The sequence below is a fragment of the Pleurodeles waltl genome, chromosome 3_1 (assembly GCF_031143425.1).
Source record: "Pleurodeles waltl isolate 20211129_DDA chromosome 3_1, aPleWal1.hap1.20221129, whole genome shotgun sequence".
Taxonomy (NCBI): Eukaryota; Metazoa; Chordata; class Amphibia; order Caudata; family Salamandridae; genus Pleurodeles; species Pleurodeles waltl.
The window spans coordinates 1,349,534,120-1,349,551,781 of record NC_090440.1 but is presented as its reverse complement, the minus strand read 5'-3'; the positions used below and the strand labels follow the sequence as shown (position 1 = coordinate 1,349,551,781).

Genomic DNA, 17,662 nt, shown 5'->3' with positions numbered 1-17,662 from the left:
TCGGATGCCGACAAGTAACTTGTGGCTTACACATACAGATGGGAAAAAGAAGGATTTATAGTAAAATGTCAATTGACAAATAAAGGTAAAAACACCACACAAAGGAAGGAAGAAAGATCTTTAAAAAAAAAGTGAAAGGATGCATACTGAGTCAGAGGAAAGAGCAAATAAAAGACAAAGAAATAATAAAGGGAAGAAAAAAAAAAGAGTGAAAGTATGAACGCCTGATGAAGAAAAGAGAAACGAAACAAGGAAAGAAATAACCATGTTTTTGAAGTATGAAACGGGAGGTAGCAAGAGGAAGAGGGAAATAAAAAAAAAAGAGTGGAGTAGAAATAAACAGTTGAAACAAAAAAAAGTACAACTGTTAACATGTGGATTTTAAGAGCTGGAAAGAGAAAAGTCGGGGAGAAAGAAAACATTGAGAGTAAACAGAGCAAAGAACTGAGAGAGATAGGTGAAACAGACCCTCCCAAATAAAGATGTCAGCTAAGAATAGATTTAATTGTCTCCACACGTCCTCAAACAGAAGTCAGAGTGGGGAACAGCAGGGGGTACTTCAGAACAGCAGGAGGCGCATTAGCAGAGCTGTATGTGAACCCCAATGCAGCAATATTAGGGCGCTCCAGATCAGGATTGGGGGTCTAAACAGACCTGTCTCCCAGCGTAGTGCTGGAATAACAGAAAGGCAGCAGGTAAGGAATGAGAAATTGTGTGCTGTGTAATTCTTGGTATTGGAATAATGGGACACTGCAGGATAGGGTTGAGGTGCACTGACAGAATTGTATGTGGGCTGCAGTACTGGAATAGTAACAGGCACACAATGTCCATCGTAAGATGCCAGTGTTGCAGAGTGTTAACCTGGAGGCGCCCGTAAGAAGCTGTGAGTATGGCCCAGCATGGGAGTGGCTTTGCTCTGAACCACAGAAGCGAGGGGTGTGTTTGAGCCTTAGTACTGAGAACAAATGTGCACTGAATGTTAGAACTGATGGATTCTGGTGTAGCTGTGGTGGTTCCCATCAACAGTGGCGTTAGATGTTAGACTTGAGGTCCAGTATTGGCTCGGCAGTGGGACTGAGTATTAGAATTGGGCTGCTGTAGTGGAACTGTATGTGAGCGGGGTTCCCAGTATAGAAAAGAAAGTGACCTCGCCGGGGTACAACTGAGGTGCACTGATGGAGCTGCGCCCAAGGTCCCAGTACTGGAACAACAGAGTGTACTGACTGTAAGAACTTAGGTGGTCTGGCAGACATCATGTGTGGGTTCTGGCACAGGTACGACTGAGGGGCTTGGAGTGTGTGAAATGGGGTGCACGGATTAAGCTGCGCTCGAGGTCCGAGAACTAGAGCAGCAGAGTGCACTGACTGCAAGAACTGAGGGGCACTGATGAAACTGCGAGTGGGATCCCAGTATGAAGCAGAAGTGGGTACCATCTCAAAGGATTGCGGAACCCTGGTAGAGCTGGGTGCCTAAGCTGTAAGCAATTACAAGCGATCATCTGCCCCGGGGACCACAGGCAGGCACACTTGGTAAAGAAAATAAAAGCCAAGGAAGGGTGGGAGTCAGGCAGCTGAGAGAGGGTGCTGAGAGCCCACAAACCAAATGGGACCAAGATAACAGCGTTATTTATGGCCTGGTTTACAGCTAAGCTCAGAGCAAGTATGCTCTGCAAATAAAAGGGAAGCTTCCCTGGACAGGAACAGGAAAGAAAGTTTATAAAAAATAAAATAAATAAAAAAGCCCCCTGAGGACCAGATAAACAAAACAAAGCGTAATTATACGGCAGATGGCACCCGCTCCCAACTCAGAAGGAGGGACAAAGAGGCATGACTGACCACTAGCAAGCAAGGATTTTTAAATGACCATGAAATTAACATATGAAATAGCTGGAAGCCCACAGAAGTAGTATATTTAAAAGTATACAACGCTCACGCTCGACCTAATAAAAGTATACAAGAGGTCGAATGCTTACACTTGACCTTAAAAGATAAATCCAGCACATCTGATGATGCAAAACAAAACACTTTGAACAATGAATGCATTTGAAAAACTTAACTGTCCTATGCCAGGTAGGATACGTGCATCTCATGGCACAAACCTTCAACCACAGAATAAATGGCACAACTGTACGATGGGTACCATGTACTGGCAAATTAATACATTTTTGTGGGGATGGAGCGAGGGTGGTTGATGGTGGTGTTAAGAGTTGAAATTGTTTTGCTAATGATTGTACTGACATAGCTGTTTTAGCTATGTTGTACACCAGTGTGGCTACTGTTCAGCATGGATAAAAGTTAGTGGCATGGAGAGGGATAGGCTAGAGTTGAATAGAGCGGCATGGGTAATATTGGGATTGGTGGAGTGAAGTGAGGTAGACTGGAGTGGAGTAGACTGGGGTAGAATGAAGTGGGGTAGATTGGATGGAGTTGACTGGAGTATAGTAGTTTGGAGTTGTTAGAAATGGGGTCTCTAGTTGCCACTCAGTTTGCACCCCGTCCAAGTAGGAACCCTCACTCTATTCACGATAAGGGAGATACCGGTACAGATAACCCCTGCTCACGCCCTTGGTAGCTTGGCACAAGCAGTCAGGCTTATCTCAGAAGCAAAGTGTAAAGCATTTGCACAAAACACACAGTAATACAGTGAAACACAGCAAAAGGACACCACACCAGTTTTAGAAACATAGCCAGTATTAATCTGTGTAAAAGAAGATCAAAAACGAGAAAAATCCAACATACAGTAATAAAAATATGAATTTTGCAAGAATTACCTTAACAGTTCCTTGAAGTCCATAGCTCCACCTGTGGCTATCACTGCGTCGTGATCAACAAAACCAACAGTACAGGTAGGCCGTGATGTCACAGGTCAACTACGGTGTCGGGAAGACCCGCAAACAGTACCTCTGGAATTGCAGAGTGTTGTGAACCTCGCAAGGCGATCCAGAGAGCTGTATCACCGGCATCACAGTGTCGGATCCGGAGGTTGGTGCGGAGGTCGCTGGGACCTTCAAGTGACAACGCGTTGCGGATCAAACTCCAGGCTGATGAAGTCAGGAGCGTGGGCTGCATCGGGGATGCGATGCAGGATGATGCGACTTTTGAAGCCCACAGGCCACGATGCAGGCAACAGCTTGGTGACGGCGTCCAGCGGTGTCAATGAGACCAGGGCTGCTGTGTGAAGCGGGGCAGTGCGACATGTAGGGTCACCTGGTCACAGTGCAGGCAACGTCTTCATTGCTAAACTGCCGTCGTTGGTAGGCCCAAGTCAGCGGTGCGGCGTGGGACAAGACGGGCTCTGTGCGACGTCACCAGGTAACGGTTCAGGCAACGTTGTCACCATTGCTGAACTGCCGTCTTTGGTAGGCCCAAGTCAACAGTGCAGCGCGGCATAGGACAGGCTCCGTGTGGCATCCACGGGTCACGGTGCAGACAGGGAAGCCAGGTGACGACACAAGTCGATGGCGCTGGCGTCAGTGAGCTGGGGCTGCGGTGCAGGACGGCACAGTGCTTCGTATTCCTCACAAGCAGTGTCCACAGGCCATGGTGCAGGTAATGGCACCGGTGTCAGCAGGAGTGGAGGCGTCGGGGATGGCCAGGCTGTAGTGTGAGCAAGGCGATGCCAGAGTGCGGGGCCCACAGGCCATGGTGTAAGCAGCGACTCTGTGGCGGCGGCGAGACCAGTGTTGTGGTGCGAACCAGGGCAGTGCGGCGGCGGCAGGTCAAGGTGCAGGCCAGCGGCGCGTCAAGGTGGTTTTTCTTGTTGAACAGCACAAAGCACGCAGTTCTCAGTGCTGTATGCAGATGAAACTGAAGTCTTTGGTGTCCCTGAGACTTCCAACAGGAGGCAAGCTCCACTCCAAGCCTGTCCAGAGATCTCTCTCTAGCAGGAATCACAGCAAAGGGGCAGGACTCCTCCTCCAGCTCTTCTCCTCGGCAGAGGTTCCTCTTGATCTAAAAAGAGTCTAAAAGTCTGGGGTTTTGGGTCCACTACTTATACCCCTTTCTGCCTTTGGAGTAGGCATACATCAAAAGAAAGTCTGTTGTTCACAAGATCCTGCCTAGGCCTGGCCCCAGACACTCTCCAGGGGGTCGGAGACTGTATTGTGTGAGGATAGGCACAGCCCTTTCAGGTGTAAGTGACCACTCCTCCCTCCACTCTACCCCAGATGGCTCAGGATATGCAGGTTATACCCCAGTTCCCTTCGTGTCACTGTCTAAAGGAGAGGAGTAAACAGCCCAACTGTCAAACTGACCCAGACAGGGAAGACACAAATAGGCAGAGTCACAGAATGGTTTAAGCAAGAAAATGCCTGCTTTCTAGAAGTAGCATTTCCAAACTAACAAATTAAAAAACAACTTCACTAAAAGATGTATTTTTAAATTGTGAGTTTAGAGACCCCAAACTCCACATCTCTATCTGCTCTCATAGGGATACTGCATATTAAGGTTTTTTAAAGGCAGCCCTGAGAGAGACAGGCCTTGCAACAGTGAAAAACAAATTTGGCAGTATTTCACTTTTAGGATATGTAAAACACACCATTGTTTTAAGTACACTTCACCCTGCCCATGGGGCTACCTAGGGCCTACCTTAGGGGTGCCTTACATGTAGTAAAGGGGAAGGTTTAGGCCTGGCAAGTGGGTGCACTTGCCAGGTCAAATTGGCAGTTTAAAACTGCACACAGACACTGCAGTGGCAGGTTGAGACATGTTCACAGGGCTACTCATGTGGGTGACAAAATCAATGCTGCAGACTTACTAGTAGCATTTGATTTACAGGCCCTGGGCAACCCTGGTGCACTTTACTATGGACTTACCAGTAAATAAAATATACGAAAATCATGGATAACCCAATCATCAATACAATTTACATAGGGAGCACTTGCACTTTAGCATTGATCAGCAGTGGTAAAGTGTGCAGAGACAATAAACCAGCAAAAAACAGATCAGAAAAAATAGGAGGAAGAAGGCACAATGTTTGGGGATAACCCTGCAAAAAGGGCCATTTCCAACAGGAGTGGAGTGGGGTAGGATAGATTGGAATGGGGTACGGTGGAGTGGAGTCGGGTGGATTGGGATGAAGTTGGTTTGAGTGGAGTAGATAGGGGTACATTGGGGTGGAGTGAGGTTGGGTAGATGGGAGTGGAGCAGATTTGAGTGGAGTATGGTAGATTGGACTGGGACAGAATAGAGGAGGGAGGAGTTGGACAGATTGCAGTGAAGTTTGTGGTGGAGTGGTGTAAATTGGACTGGGATGGTACGGAGCAGAGCAGATTGGAGTGAACTTGGGTAAAGTGGAGTAGAGTTGGTTGGGGGTTCATTGAAGTGGGGTAGACAGGTGTAGATAGGAGCAGAGTGGGGTAGAGCGGAGTAGAGTGCAGTAGACTTGGGTGGAGTGAGGTAGATTGGAATGTGGTTGACTGGGTTAGATAGAGTGGGGCAGATTGCATTGGAGTGGAGAATTTTTGGCATGGAGTGGGGTAGAGTGGAGTATTTTGGCATGGAGTGGGGTAAAGTGGAGTGAAGAAGGGTAGATTACGTTAGAGAGGAGTCGATCGGAGTGAGGTAGATTGGAGTCGATCATAGTGGAATGGATAGATTAGTTTAGAGCGGGTGGAGTTGACTGTAGTGGAATGGATAGGTTTGTTTGGAGCAGGGTGGAGTCGATCGCAGTGGAACGGATAGACTCGGTTGGAGTTGATCGTACTGGAACTAATAGACTGGGTTGGAGCGGGGTGGAGTCGATCGTACTGGAACGGATAGATTGGGTCAGAGCAAGGTGGAGTCGATCGTAGTGGAACGGATAGACTGGGTTGGAGCAGGGTGGAGTCGATCGTACTGGGACGGATAGACTGGGTTGCAGCGGGGTGGAGTCAATCGTAGTGGAACGGATAGACTGGGTTGGAGCGGGTGGAGTCGCTAGTACTGGAACGGATAGACTGGGTTGCAGCAGCGTGGAGTTGATGGTAGTGGAATGGGTAAGGCTGGGCCAGAGCGAGGTAGGCTGGGCCAGAGCGAGGTAGGCTGGGCCAGAGCGAGGTAGGCTGGAGTGGGGTGGGGAAAGTAGTGTGTTGTGTCATGGAGTGAGTGGCACAGACTGGAATGGCATGGAGTTGAGTGTTGTGCTATGTCACAGAGTGTCTTGGAGTGGAGTGTCCTAGAATGGAGTGGTGTGGCATACAGTGGAAGGGCATAGAATGGAGTGGCGAAGTGTAGAGTATGCATGGGGTGGTAGCACACTGCTGTTACAGATACACATTTCAGATTAAATGACAATTATATTTGCACCAGCATACAGTTTTACTGGACACAAACGATAATGTGAGGAAATGACATCAACTACTGTATTGACGTGTTTTGATCTTATTCAAATATCTGTTTGCACAACACAATCACAAAAAAGTGCTTCATTTGTTCTTATCTTGATATATTCTGGAACATCAACAGTTACTTTTTTTTTTTTTAGTGTGCTAGAAAAAAAATCTCTTCTCATCTTCCACTGGTAATCAGCAGGATTGTCACAAACTCTCACTTTGAAGTCAGAGAAAAGAAAGAAAAATAAACACCAAGCTCCCCGGGAGACTGACCTTTGACCTCAAGAGTTTAAATGCACAGCAAATGTGACAAAAACAAGATTTAAAGGCATGAAAGCAAGTTCGTGGAAGAATACAGTAAACAAGAAGGCAAAACCAAGCTGGACAGCATAATGCAAGTAAAGCCAGCAAATAGAAAGCCAGAAAACGTGAGTCACAGACCACGAAGTCAAAGGTAAGCAACGGGCAGAATACATTCCTAGGTCAGTTTTCTGAATGTCCCCATGACCGCGCGAGGGGGGTGGGGGGGAGGGGGGGGGGGGGGGTTCGGGGGCTAGCTGATGACAACAGGGGGGCGGGAGGGATTGGGTCAATGTTAAGTAGTGGCCAGTCTTCAAGCTCACCGTTATAAATTAAGTCTCAAAGAGACAGTCCAAGGAAAAAAAAAAGGTGTGACTTTCTATTATGGCCTTAAGAGTTCCTAATTCCGCTATCCATCCTCCACCCCAAACGTAAGTTAAAAACACCACCTCAGGTTCAGCATCTGGGAATACTCAACTACATTCAAACACACTGATAGAAAAAAGATTGCACTGTCAGCATGCTACTTCTACGCCCTGCTGCCCTGAGTAGCTTTCCATTTGAATACAGATCTAAAACAGCAGCAAGCATACAACTACAGCACAGACCTTCTGGGTCTCTTTACCTGAAACAGTCGTGTGAAGATATCAAATTCAAAGACTGAAATATAATCGTTGCACGTCAAGTCGATGGTGGACTTCAGTGCCATGGCCTCTAAGCCAGAGCTGATGGGGTGCACCTCATGCAAGGCCTGCCGGAAAACCTTCCAAGGAACGATGGTCCTGCGAGACACAACAGGAGTCATCTTAGATATAGATCAATCCAAAACACGCATGAGAGTACTGTAACGGGCGCAGAAAGGAAACTTATGACTGCCACTAATTGACATCAGTGGGAAATGCAGAATTCTCCAGTTGTAGATATTGTGAACTAATGTCTGGGACACAGGGTTAAAGAATCCTCGTACGCATGAAAAACGGAGACGACGCCATGAACCCTGCAGCACAAACATCACTGGAATCTCTTCAGGACAGCTACCTGAAAAGGGAAGCATTCAACACAAACGTTACCTTACAGCGAGTGATTAATCTGCAGGGTTGAGGATCAGAGATAGACACTTGATTATCAACAGCTCCTTAGGGAAGCAGACTGTGCAAATATACATCAAGTACTGCAGGCGGTTCTACTCTTACCACATAACCCGCATGATCACATAACCAGCAAGGTAAAGAAACTGATCAAGTTCTAAGGTTAACACTATTGTTAAAAAGATGCATTTTAGGTTGCTGGACTGCACCAGGTCATATATGTATACTGCAACAGAGGTTTCTGCTTGCTTCCATGGCAGATATAGATTTTTACTCGCGACTTTGGGCACGTGTCTTATGTCTCACACAGTCATCCTTGTACTGTGCGGATCGTCTGCGGAGCACACTGTTCACACTACCTCCTGCCTTTAGTGGAGTATGGAGAAGATTTTCCTGTCTTGGGACACGAAATCAGCTTTCAAGCATGCACCGCTTAGTCACCTAGTACAAAGAACGTTTACACAAGTTCATTATATCTACCTTGCCCTGTGCATTTAGGACACATCCCATCCGGTCCCTCCTTCACACAAAGTATTTGTAGTAGCTGCATTATGCTTCTCACAGTTACACAGGGCTCTGACTGCATCACTCTAGCACTCACTTCTCTCCAAAAGCTTTCCTCCAGAACTCCGCTGCATCTGCTTTAGTGATCCGGAAGGTGTCTCCTTGGAACACGCCACTGGGAAGAATTCCCTTCAGCTCGGCCAGCATATGACTGAATATCAAGGACAGCTTTGTGAGGTTACGCCTGCAAGAAAAGGAAAACTGAGTGAGGGAAGGTAACCAAATTCTTATTGCACACACACCGCAAAATGAGCCTCTTGGCGCTCTTCCTTTACAGAAGGACTGGGCTTGGACAACAAACCAGATGGAATGGCAGTCTGCAGTCAGAGGGAGAAGATATGTTATAAACAGAGAAGTTATTTCTGAGCGAATAAGCACTGACAGTGTCAATAGACCTGGCTTATAAATTAAAGTGCCTCTTTAGTCATTGATGGGTTTAGTCACTTAGAAAATCACCACACATGCACTGTCATGCTTGCACTCATACATCCTATCTCCAACCACTTAGAGAAGGTATTAGAGAGCACGGGTACAAGATTGCCGCACATTAGTAAGGCTCTGTGAGCTGGGACAGATATCCGCCCTCCATGTCTATAAAGGAAGCAGGTCACCGGCAGTCCGGTAGTGCCGAAGCGCATCAGATACCAGATGACACGAGCTGAAAGAAAGGAAACTCACAGGAGAGGTGGAAGCATAACTGGCGGTGCGGAAGCTGGTAGTCTGCGAACCAGATATTAGAAAATACGATGTGTCACTCCGGGAAACTTGGACAGGACCGGGCCGGCACGGACAGATCCGGTAAAAGTCCAGTGCTGGGATTGCGAGCGCTGCATGATGCCAGCAACCCAGCAGTGTGGCAGGTATTCGACTGCGGAGGCGGCATGGAATAAGACTGCTGAATAACTGGCATCAAGTACGGCAGGTGTTCGCACGGCCCCCTACTCCTACATTTGGAGAGAAGCCGTCCTGGTTAGAAAGGGGGTATCAAAACACCCTATACAGGAGCAGACGGGAGATTCGCAATCTTATACAGGGAGTGCAGAATTATTAGGCAAATGAGTATTTTGACCACATCATCCTCTTTATGCATGTTGTCTTACTCCAAGCTGTATAGGCTCGAAAGCCTACTACCAATTAAGCATATTAGGTGATGTGCATCTCTGTAATGAGAAGGGGTGTGGTCTAATGACATCAACACCCTATATCAGGTATGCATAATTATTAGGCAACTTCCTTTCCTTTGGCAAAATGGGTCAAAAAAAGGACTTGACAGGCTCAGAAAAGTCAAAAATAGTGAGATATCTTGCAGAGGGATGCAGCACTCTTAAAATTGCAAAGCTTCTGAAGCGTGATCATCGAACAATCAAGCGTTTCATTCAAAATAGTCAACAGGGTCGCAAGAAGCGTGTGGAACAACCAAGGCGCAAAATAACTGCCCATGAACTGAGAAAAGTCAAGCGTGCAGCTGCCACGATGCTACTTGCCACCAGTTTGGCCATATTTCAGAGCTGCAACATCACTGGAGTGCCCAAAAGCACAAGGTGTGCAATACTCAGAGACATGGCCAAGGTAAGAAAGGCTGAAAGACGACCACCACTGACCAAGACACACAAGCTGAAACGTCAAGACTGGGCCAAGAAATATCTCATGACTGATTTTTCTAAGGTTTTATGGACTGATGAAATGAGAGTGAGTCTTGATGGGCCAGATGGATGGGCCTGTGGCTGGATTGGTAAAGGGCAGAGAGCTCCAGTCCGACTCAGACGCCAGCAAGGTGGAGGTGGAGTACTGGTTTGGGCTGGTATCATCAAAGATGAGCTTGTGGGGCCTTTTCGGGTTGAGGATGGAGTCAAGCTCAACTCCCAGTCCTACTGCCAGTTCCTGGAAGACACCTTCTTCAAGCAGTGGTACAGGAAGAAGTCTGCATCCTTCAGGAAAAACATGATTTTCATGCAGGACAATGCTCCATCACACGCGTCCAAGTACTCCACAGCGTGGCTGGCAAGAAAGGGTATAAAAGAAGGAAATCTAATGACATGGCCTCCTTGTTCACCTGATCTGAACCCCATTGAGAACCTGTGGTCCATCATCAAATGTGAGATTTACAAGGAGGGAAAACAGTACACCTCTCTGAACAGTGTCTGGGAGGCTGTGGTTGCTGCTGCACGCAATGTTGATTGTGAACAGATCAAAACACTGACAGAATCCATGGATGGCAGGCTTTTGAGTGTCCTTGCAAAGTAAGGTGGCTATATTGGTCACTGATTTGTTTTTGTTTTGTTTTTGAATGTCAGAAATGTATATTTGTGAATGTTGAGATGTTATATTGGTTTCACTGGTAATAATAAATAATTGAAATGGGTATATATTTGTTTTTTGTTAAGTTGCCTAATAATTATGCACAGTAATAGTCACCTGCACACACAGATATCCCCCTAACATAGCTAAAACTAAAAACAAACTAAAAACTACTTCCAAAAATATTCAGCTTTGATATTAATGAGTTTTTTGGGTTCATTGAGAACATGGTTGTTGTTCAATAATAAAATGAATCCTCAAAAATACAACTTGCCTAATAATTCTGCACTCCCTGTATGTGCACCTCAACAAAAACCTTTCAGTGCAGGTAAATCTCAATGGTCTCAACAGCGATACTCTTTCTGTCAATAACTATATTCCAAGATCATGTGACTAGACCTGTATTCTATCCTCTGGGGTGGCGACTTCATCATTATACTACACACCACTTCTGACTGGTCGGGACGCTCTTGCAGATCCAACCTAGTCGGCCAAACAGGTTACCGAAGTTATGGCCGATAGTGGACTCCTGGATGTCTGCCGTCTCTTTCACCCCAAAACACAAGAGGGCACTTGCCCGTTTATCAACCCATGGCACATGCTCCCGAATAGATTGATAGCTGATGGCAGAGGATTCTTGACTCTGAGTTGAAGCCGGAATAGTCTAGCACTAGGGAATTCCGAAAAACAAATGCTGGCAGCTAGAAAGAGATCAAATCTCTGGAAAAGAACCACCAGAGCGGATACAATGAGGCTCCATTAGTTAAGACTTGCTCCAAAGTAGTGGAGTTTGACGACACAACAGGCAGTGAACTTAAAAACCTGGGCAAGGAAGCCATGGTGAGTATAAGCTGAGGGAGAAGGCAGAGCAACACCGGTGACTTAACTTAATTGATTAATTGAGTGCAACAGTGATAGTGCTTATCATAGAGGAAAGTGCGCCTATATCAGACACCAAAGAAACGCTAGAAGAACACAAAGTATTACACAGAACAGCACAGCTCCAGGACCATCCACACTAATGCAGACATTGCTGCATATTTTGGTAATCTAAGTGTTGGCATGGCCTGAGGAGGCCCACTGACAATGCCTAAGCATCCAAATTACAATAGAGAAACTCTTGAAGGCGACTAGAAGCCTACCCAAAGGCAAAGCACCAGGCCCAGGTGGACTTGCACTCCAATTCTGCAAGAAATATGTCTAGCTGCTGCCCTCACTCCTGCCGGCCGTGTATAGTCATCCTACGAGAGGGGTGAACTCTCAAAACAGGCCTTCATAGTTACTCTGCTGTAGCCCAACATCCCCCCTGACAAAAGGGTTGTTGACAGCCTAGATTGAAATGGTAAGTCCAGACTGTGTCATTCGAACAAAGGGGCTTGGGTGTCCCGGACTTCTAATTTTACTATCTATGCGAATGGGTGCGGTTTGCTCATTCTGGCAGTTCCCATTGCCCTAACCATCCCAATGTAGCGATCGAAGAGGACTCCATACGTCCCAAACCATTGAACTCAGCTATCTGCTCACATCCAAGACACCCACAGGGCGAGACTGACACTGTACCATGTACACAATGTGCATAGGTGGGCCTCTGCTGGAGGTCCAGGCTGGATATTCTATATGGTCAAGAGTACACACCAACGGTTCAACTTTCCTCTCGCATCACCATGTGCCCTCAAAGCAGCTGGACAAACTGCGCGACAAAAATAGGCAATGTCCAATTAAACATCTTTCTATCATTAGACACTGTAAATACGATTATAGAACACACAGTGCTAGACGTTTTCCTATATTTCCTGCTCATGCAGGAGGTACATCCATCTACACACATTTTCCAGCTCTACTATGTACATTCGCTCCATTAAACTACTCCAATGCAAAAAAAGATTAGTCTGCAGGTTGTACAAAGAGGTACAGCATAATGTGCAGACCTGTTCTGCCACCGCAAGACACAAATGGACAACAGACGTCATACCGCTTCAGAGAAGCATAATGGGAGTTATGCTGTAAACTAACTGAGGTACTCTCACCCAATTACAGACTGCGCTTGATATGCTTCAAAGTTATACACAAGATCTATTACTCCCTGCACTGAAGGGGTCTGCAGGTCGAGACACTTCTCCAGGTGCAGCATGGCTAAAGAAGACTTTGTACACTTGGCATGGGACTGTCCGATGATTTACAACTAACAGACCGTAACACTAAATACATTAGACATAATGAACCACAGAGTACTGCAATCTGTGGAAACAGCACTGCTGGGGTACACCAAGGACTCCTCCCCGCCCCCAAATCATAGAAAGAGTTACTTACCGTCGTTAACGTTTTATCCGATCAAGACTAGCCACAGATTCCTCACCTTGGAATATTCCCAGGCACTAGACTGGAGCTGGAAATCTTGGAGCAACCTCCCTTGTGGGCCTGTAGGTGGCTATGTTCAGCTCCGCGTGGTGGTGTTGCAGTCATTCGCACATGAAGTGATGTATGCAGTGCCCATAAAGCTGCCACCCAAGCACGCTGACTTCAGTTCTTGACTATTTTTTTTAAGCCCCAGAAGCACATAGCCAAGCTGAGGAGGAAAGGCTAGTGTACCTGTACAGTCCAACAGGATCTCTGAATTGGAGAAGACCGTTTGCACAACGGGAAGACTGAGGGTCTGAAAGGAATCCGCAGCTAGATAGTCTCTAACAGATAGTGTTATCGAAGGCAAGTAACTTGTTCACCTGCTCCTCTAGCCACAAATTCCTTAGCTTAGAATAGAAACCAAATCAATCTCTCCCCGGGGTTGGGTCTACACACTGTTTTAAACTAAGAGGTCCTGCAGGCCTAACAGGCAAAATGCTAGTCTCGCCAAACCTGAATGGCGCAGCTTTAGTGTTTGGCACGCATTTTCAGCGATGCCCACATAGCTACTTGAGCGATAACCAGGAGTGGGACTCCTCTATCGAACGCAGTGGTCGCAGCTTTAGCTCTGGTGGCGTCAGCTCTTAGCCCTCCGGTGGCTGTTTCTTGGCCATTGCATAGCAGCTATTAATACAGAGGTTGATCCATCAAGAGATCGCGCTCTTCTGAATTGCCTTCCCATTCTTTGCCCCTCCAAATCCAACAGAGTTAATTGCCCACCAGGAATTTTTTGGTACTATCAATATAGTACGACAATGCTCTTTTTGGATCCAAGCAGTGGAGTCTTTTTTTCCTTTTTTTAAAGGAGGGAGGTGTCAGGAGGGAGTAGGGAGGGTAATGCTCTGCCCGACATGAAAAAGTGTGACTACCTTTGCAAAAAGCATGCTAGAGTTCTAAGAACCAGCTTGTTTGGGAATAACTAAGTGTAGGGAGAATTAACTGAAAGCAACTAATTCACAAGCAGCTATGCATCGGCTCATAAGGGGAAGGTGAGAACTAAATGCAAGTCCCACTGGGACACAATGAAGGGAGAGGGAGGAAACATGCTGCAAACCTTTAAGGAATCTAGTCAGAACAGGTGACAAACAGGAAATTTTGATCCAGCAACTGTAGAAAGGCGGAAATGACGGACAGACATCCTTTCAATGTGACCAAAGCAAAGAATAGAGCAAAAAGAAGAACCTTATACAAGGGTGCAGACAGAGGATCAACTGATTTCGATGTGCACCACTTCCGAAGCTTGTAGCATTAGCAGGCATAGATGGTTTTGGAAGGACACCTGGCTGCCAGAACAACATCACATACTTCAGGAGGAAAATCAAACAAATTATCACAGCTCCATCTCCAAGCATCAAAGTGGAGAGTAGACCGGTTTGGTGCAGTACCCTGCCATGTTGCTGCAACAGAATATCCTTCCGAATGGGCAACCTGACTAGAGGACAGATCCTCACACTCAGGAGTTCGGTAGACCACACTCTCCGTCTCCAGTCCAGAGCCACTAAGGTGACTGGTGGTTCTTGATCTTCTTGAGAACTCTGTGCAACAGTAGAGTCAGTGGAAAGCATACAGGCATCAATACCTACACTCGAGAGGCAATAGATCTTCAAACAAGAGTCACCATGGAAACTCCAGCACTCAGATGCTGATATTGTATGTTCTCGTCTATGGCAAATGGATCTAATCAAGGCTCTCCCCAATCTCGGCAAAGACCATACACCACCTCTGGATGAAGACACCATTCATGTTTCCCTAGGCAACGATAACTAAGTTAGTCTGCTCTGTTGTTCACAGAGCAGAGAGGGGTTGACAAAAAGTCCACGATCACACCCTTCCCAGTTTGTTTCAGTTCCACATGGAAGTGGTGTTGTCCGTGAAATCTTACTCTAACCCTTCTTTGATCAAAGGAAGAAAGGCTTTCAATGCCAACTGGATCACCCGGAGCTTTAGCAAGTTGATATGAAGCCCGGACTCTGCCAGAGACCAGAATTCTCCCATGCCTCACCCAAGACCACAGGCAGCACTTGAATACCCGTATTCCACACTGTATGGGAATAATGGCCTGATAAGCTTGCTGTGTTCATGGACCACAGTACCAGGCTGGCAGTAGGAAAAAAATGTCTTTCTGAAGATATCCATCCTCTTACATTGCCTGTCCGGTGTTGTGGTAGAGAATCCATCAGGACTGATTTGGGAAGTTGAGGCCTGGGCTATTAGACTCTCATGGGTTAGGGTGATGGGAGAGGAAGGCTGAGTCTGCAGAAGCAGGGCAATGGTGGCGAGCAACAGTCCTATGCACAGGAGTGCCTGTGAAGGACCTGGCCCAGGCCCCAAAAGACATTAGCAATGGCTTCATTGAAGGGTAGCAACGTTTCCGATGAGAACATCCCTAGTGAAAGCTCCTCTGTCAAAACATTTTGGCTGGCTTGGGCAGCTTCAAGTCCAGGACTTCAGTTGTCCTCTGGACCACCATCACAAAGGAAGCCCCATTCCTCCATAGCCACTGTGGGAGGAGAGGGGAGGCCAGTGCCTGGTGAGGTATCCAGACCATTGGAGTCAGCCAGGTCCTCATACCAGCTGTCATCAGCCATGGACACTGCTTGGCGGTAAGTACAGAAATAGGGATACTCAGATCCCATCCATTCACATTACTCAGTGAGCTCTTCAGTGAAATCGGGCTGCACCTCCAATTCAGGTCATGCAGGCCTGGTTGACTGTAGTCCGGCTCCATTCCGAAGTTGGAAACAACAGCAGTTTTGGCACTGCTGATGGACGTTGGCAGCCCCGGGAGCAGTGCCCCTGGAACGGTTCACAGAGGAGGTCGCAAAGGTGCGACTGGGGGCAATCCGGATCCACCAATAGATCTTAAGAGGTTAAGGTGGCACCAAGGGCAAATCCGCCGACAGTGCTTTAGTCGGAGGCTCTACCGAGCAATAGGACCCCAAAAGTGCTGCAGAGGAGTTCGTCCACCTAAAAATGAGAATCTTGACCTCAAACTCTCAGAGCTGGGCAGGAGTAGATCTGGGTCTAGGAAATAAGGGGAAGCATGGATTGGACCCATTTTCAGATGCCAGATGCACAGGGACCACCCTGCAAGCGAGGTTGGGATTTGTGGCGAAATTCCCTCATGTAATCCAAAAAATGATAGCAATGCAGAGAAGTTGAAGAGCACTTCAACTTCTTGGACTTCTGCTTGTGGAACTTATTAGAAGAATTTGTGGAGTGTGACAAGGACTGTCGCGAGTGTTCCCAAGACTTCCCATGCGAACATGACCTGGAGGGTCACAAACTTAAGGCACGATTGGCTAAAAGCTCTGTGGCTCGCTCACAAATGGCCTTAGGGTCTATCGTCTTGCACTCTGCACACAACAGAGTCACTACCTCTCTCAAGGCACCAAAGGCATACCAAATGGGGGTCAGTCACCGACATCTGCCGATGACAGGTGCCACAAGGTTTGAGCTCGGGATGATTTTGGGGACATCTCGAAAAAATACATAAGGGTACACTAGTAATCATCAAAAAAAAAAGGTTGAAAATGACTAAGGAGAGCCCGATCTAGATTCACACATATGGTATGGAAAAGAAGGAACGGCGGTCAGCGCGCTGAGGTGGCCTATCTATAGGCATCACGCATGTCACTCTGGTGCAGACTACGCTAACAACGCCATGAGAATCCAGACGACGATGTCTATCAGCGAACAGGGGGATGGCTAAAAAAAATGTCTAGATCCTTATGACACCTGGGAATAGTCTAAGGTAAGAAATCTGCGGCTTGAAGTCTCTTATCAAATCTGTAAAATGATAGCACTGGGTACACTGCTGGCGAAGAGGTAAATGCCAATGAACTGAGGGGTCGCAGCCCCTCACCTAGGAACAGTGACGGACTGAGAGCCACGACATACTGTAGGGAACAGCTGGTACATACTGAGATCTTATGCCACCCAAGTCTAAACCAAAGGACAAAAGGGTCCCTCTACAAGCCTTCAAAAACCAGTCCCTAACCGACTGACAGTGAGACAGAGAGCAGCACTGGCAAGTAGACGCACTGTAGAAACATGAAAACCATACATCACCCGGAAACCACCAAGAGCCCATCTTCACTTAGACACCCGGAACAGTGGCACTTTGCAGTAAAACCCTACTAATCGTTTCGGTGATTAGAGGGAAGATTTGTATGACACAAACAATATGCCACAAAACATTATGTACAGTGCTCACACATGAACTGTCAATGCAACTGTAATAATCTCATTCAATAAATGGAAATTGTCAGGTGAGTTGATTTTTCTATCATACTTGTATGCAAGTATCCTGTACTGCTAAAATTCAATTTAAAAAAATCATCCACTCGTCCTCCATTTACTCATTCCTGCATTCATTCATTAATACAGAATAACACAACACAGTGGATACAGATGGGCTACCGACTGAGTATCATCCACTTTTCCACCCATGTTACCCAACATTTACTTGCGATGATGATCAATGAACCTAGAACAATGGGCCACCTCCCAGACTTGCTTTGCGAAGCCCTGATTGTGGTTTTTTACCCTAATCTGGCAGAGACCCACTAGACATCCGCTTCTACTGACCATTATCACTACTGAACATCAATAATATAATACTAGGCAGGGTACTGGCAAATAGACTGCTTCCCATGATCAGCATCAATACCTTCAACAACATTTCACAATTTTAGATCCA

At 46.7% G+C, this 17,662-nt stretch overlaps 1 protein-coding gene across 3 annotated transcripts in view; it reads right to left on the bottom strand.

The window, feature by feature from the left end:
• The window catches only part of CBL (Cbl proto-oncogene), a 404,076-nt gene that overhangs the window by 248,996 nt on the left and 137,418 nt on the right, over positions 1-17,662 (bottom strand). For all 3 annotated transcript variants that reach the window (XM_069224841.1, XM_069224840.1, XM_069224842.1), the window contains exons 3-4: positions 8,300-8,446; positions 7,236-7,392 (exon numbers count right to left, since the gene is read on the bottom strand). In XM_069224841.1, coding sequence (XP_069080942.1) covers positions 7,236-7,392; positions 8,300-8,446 — 304 coding nt within the window. The remainder of the gene's footprint in view (positions 1-7,235; positions 7,393-8,299; positions 8,447-17,662) is intronic.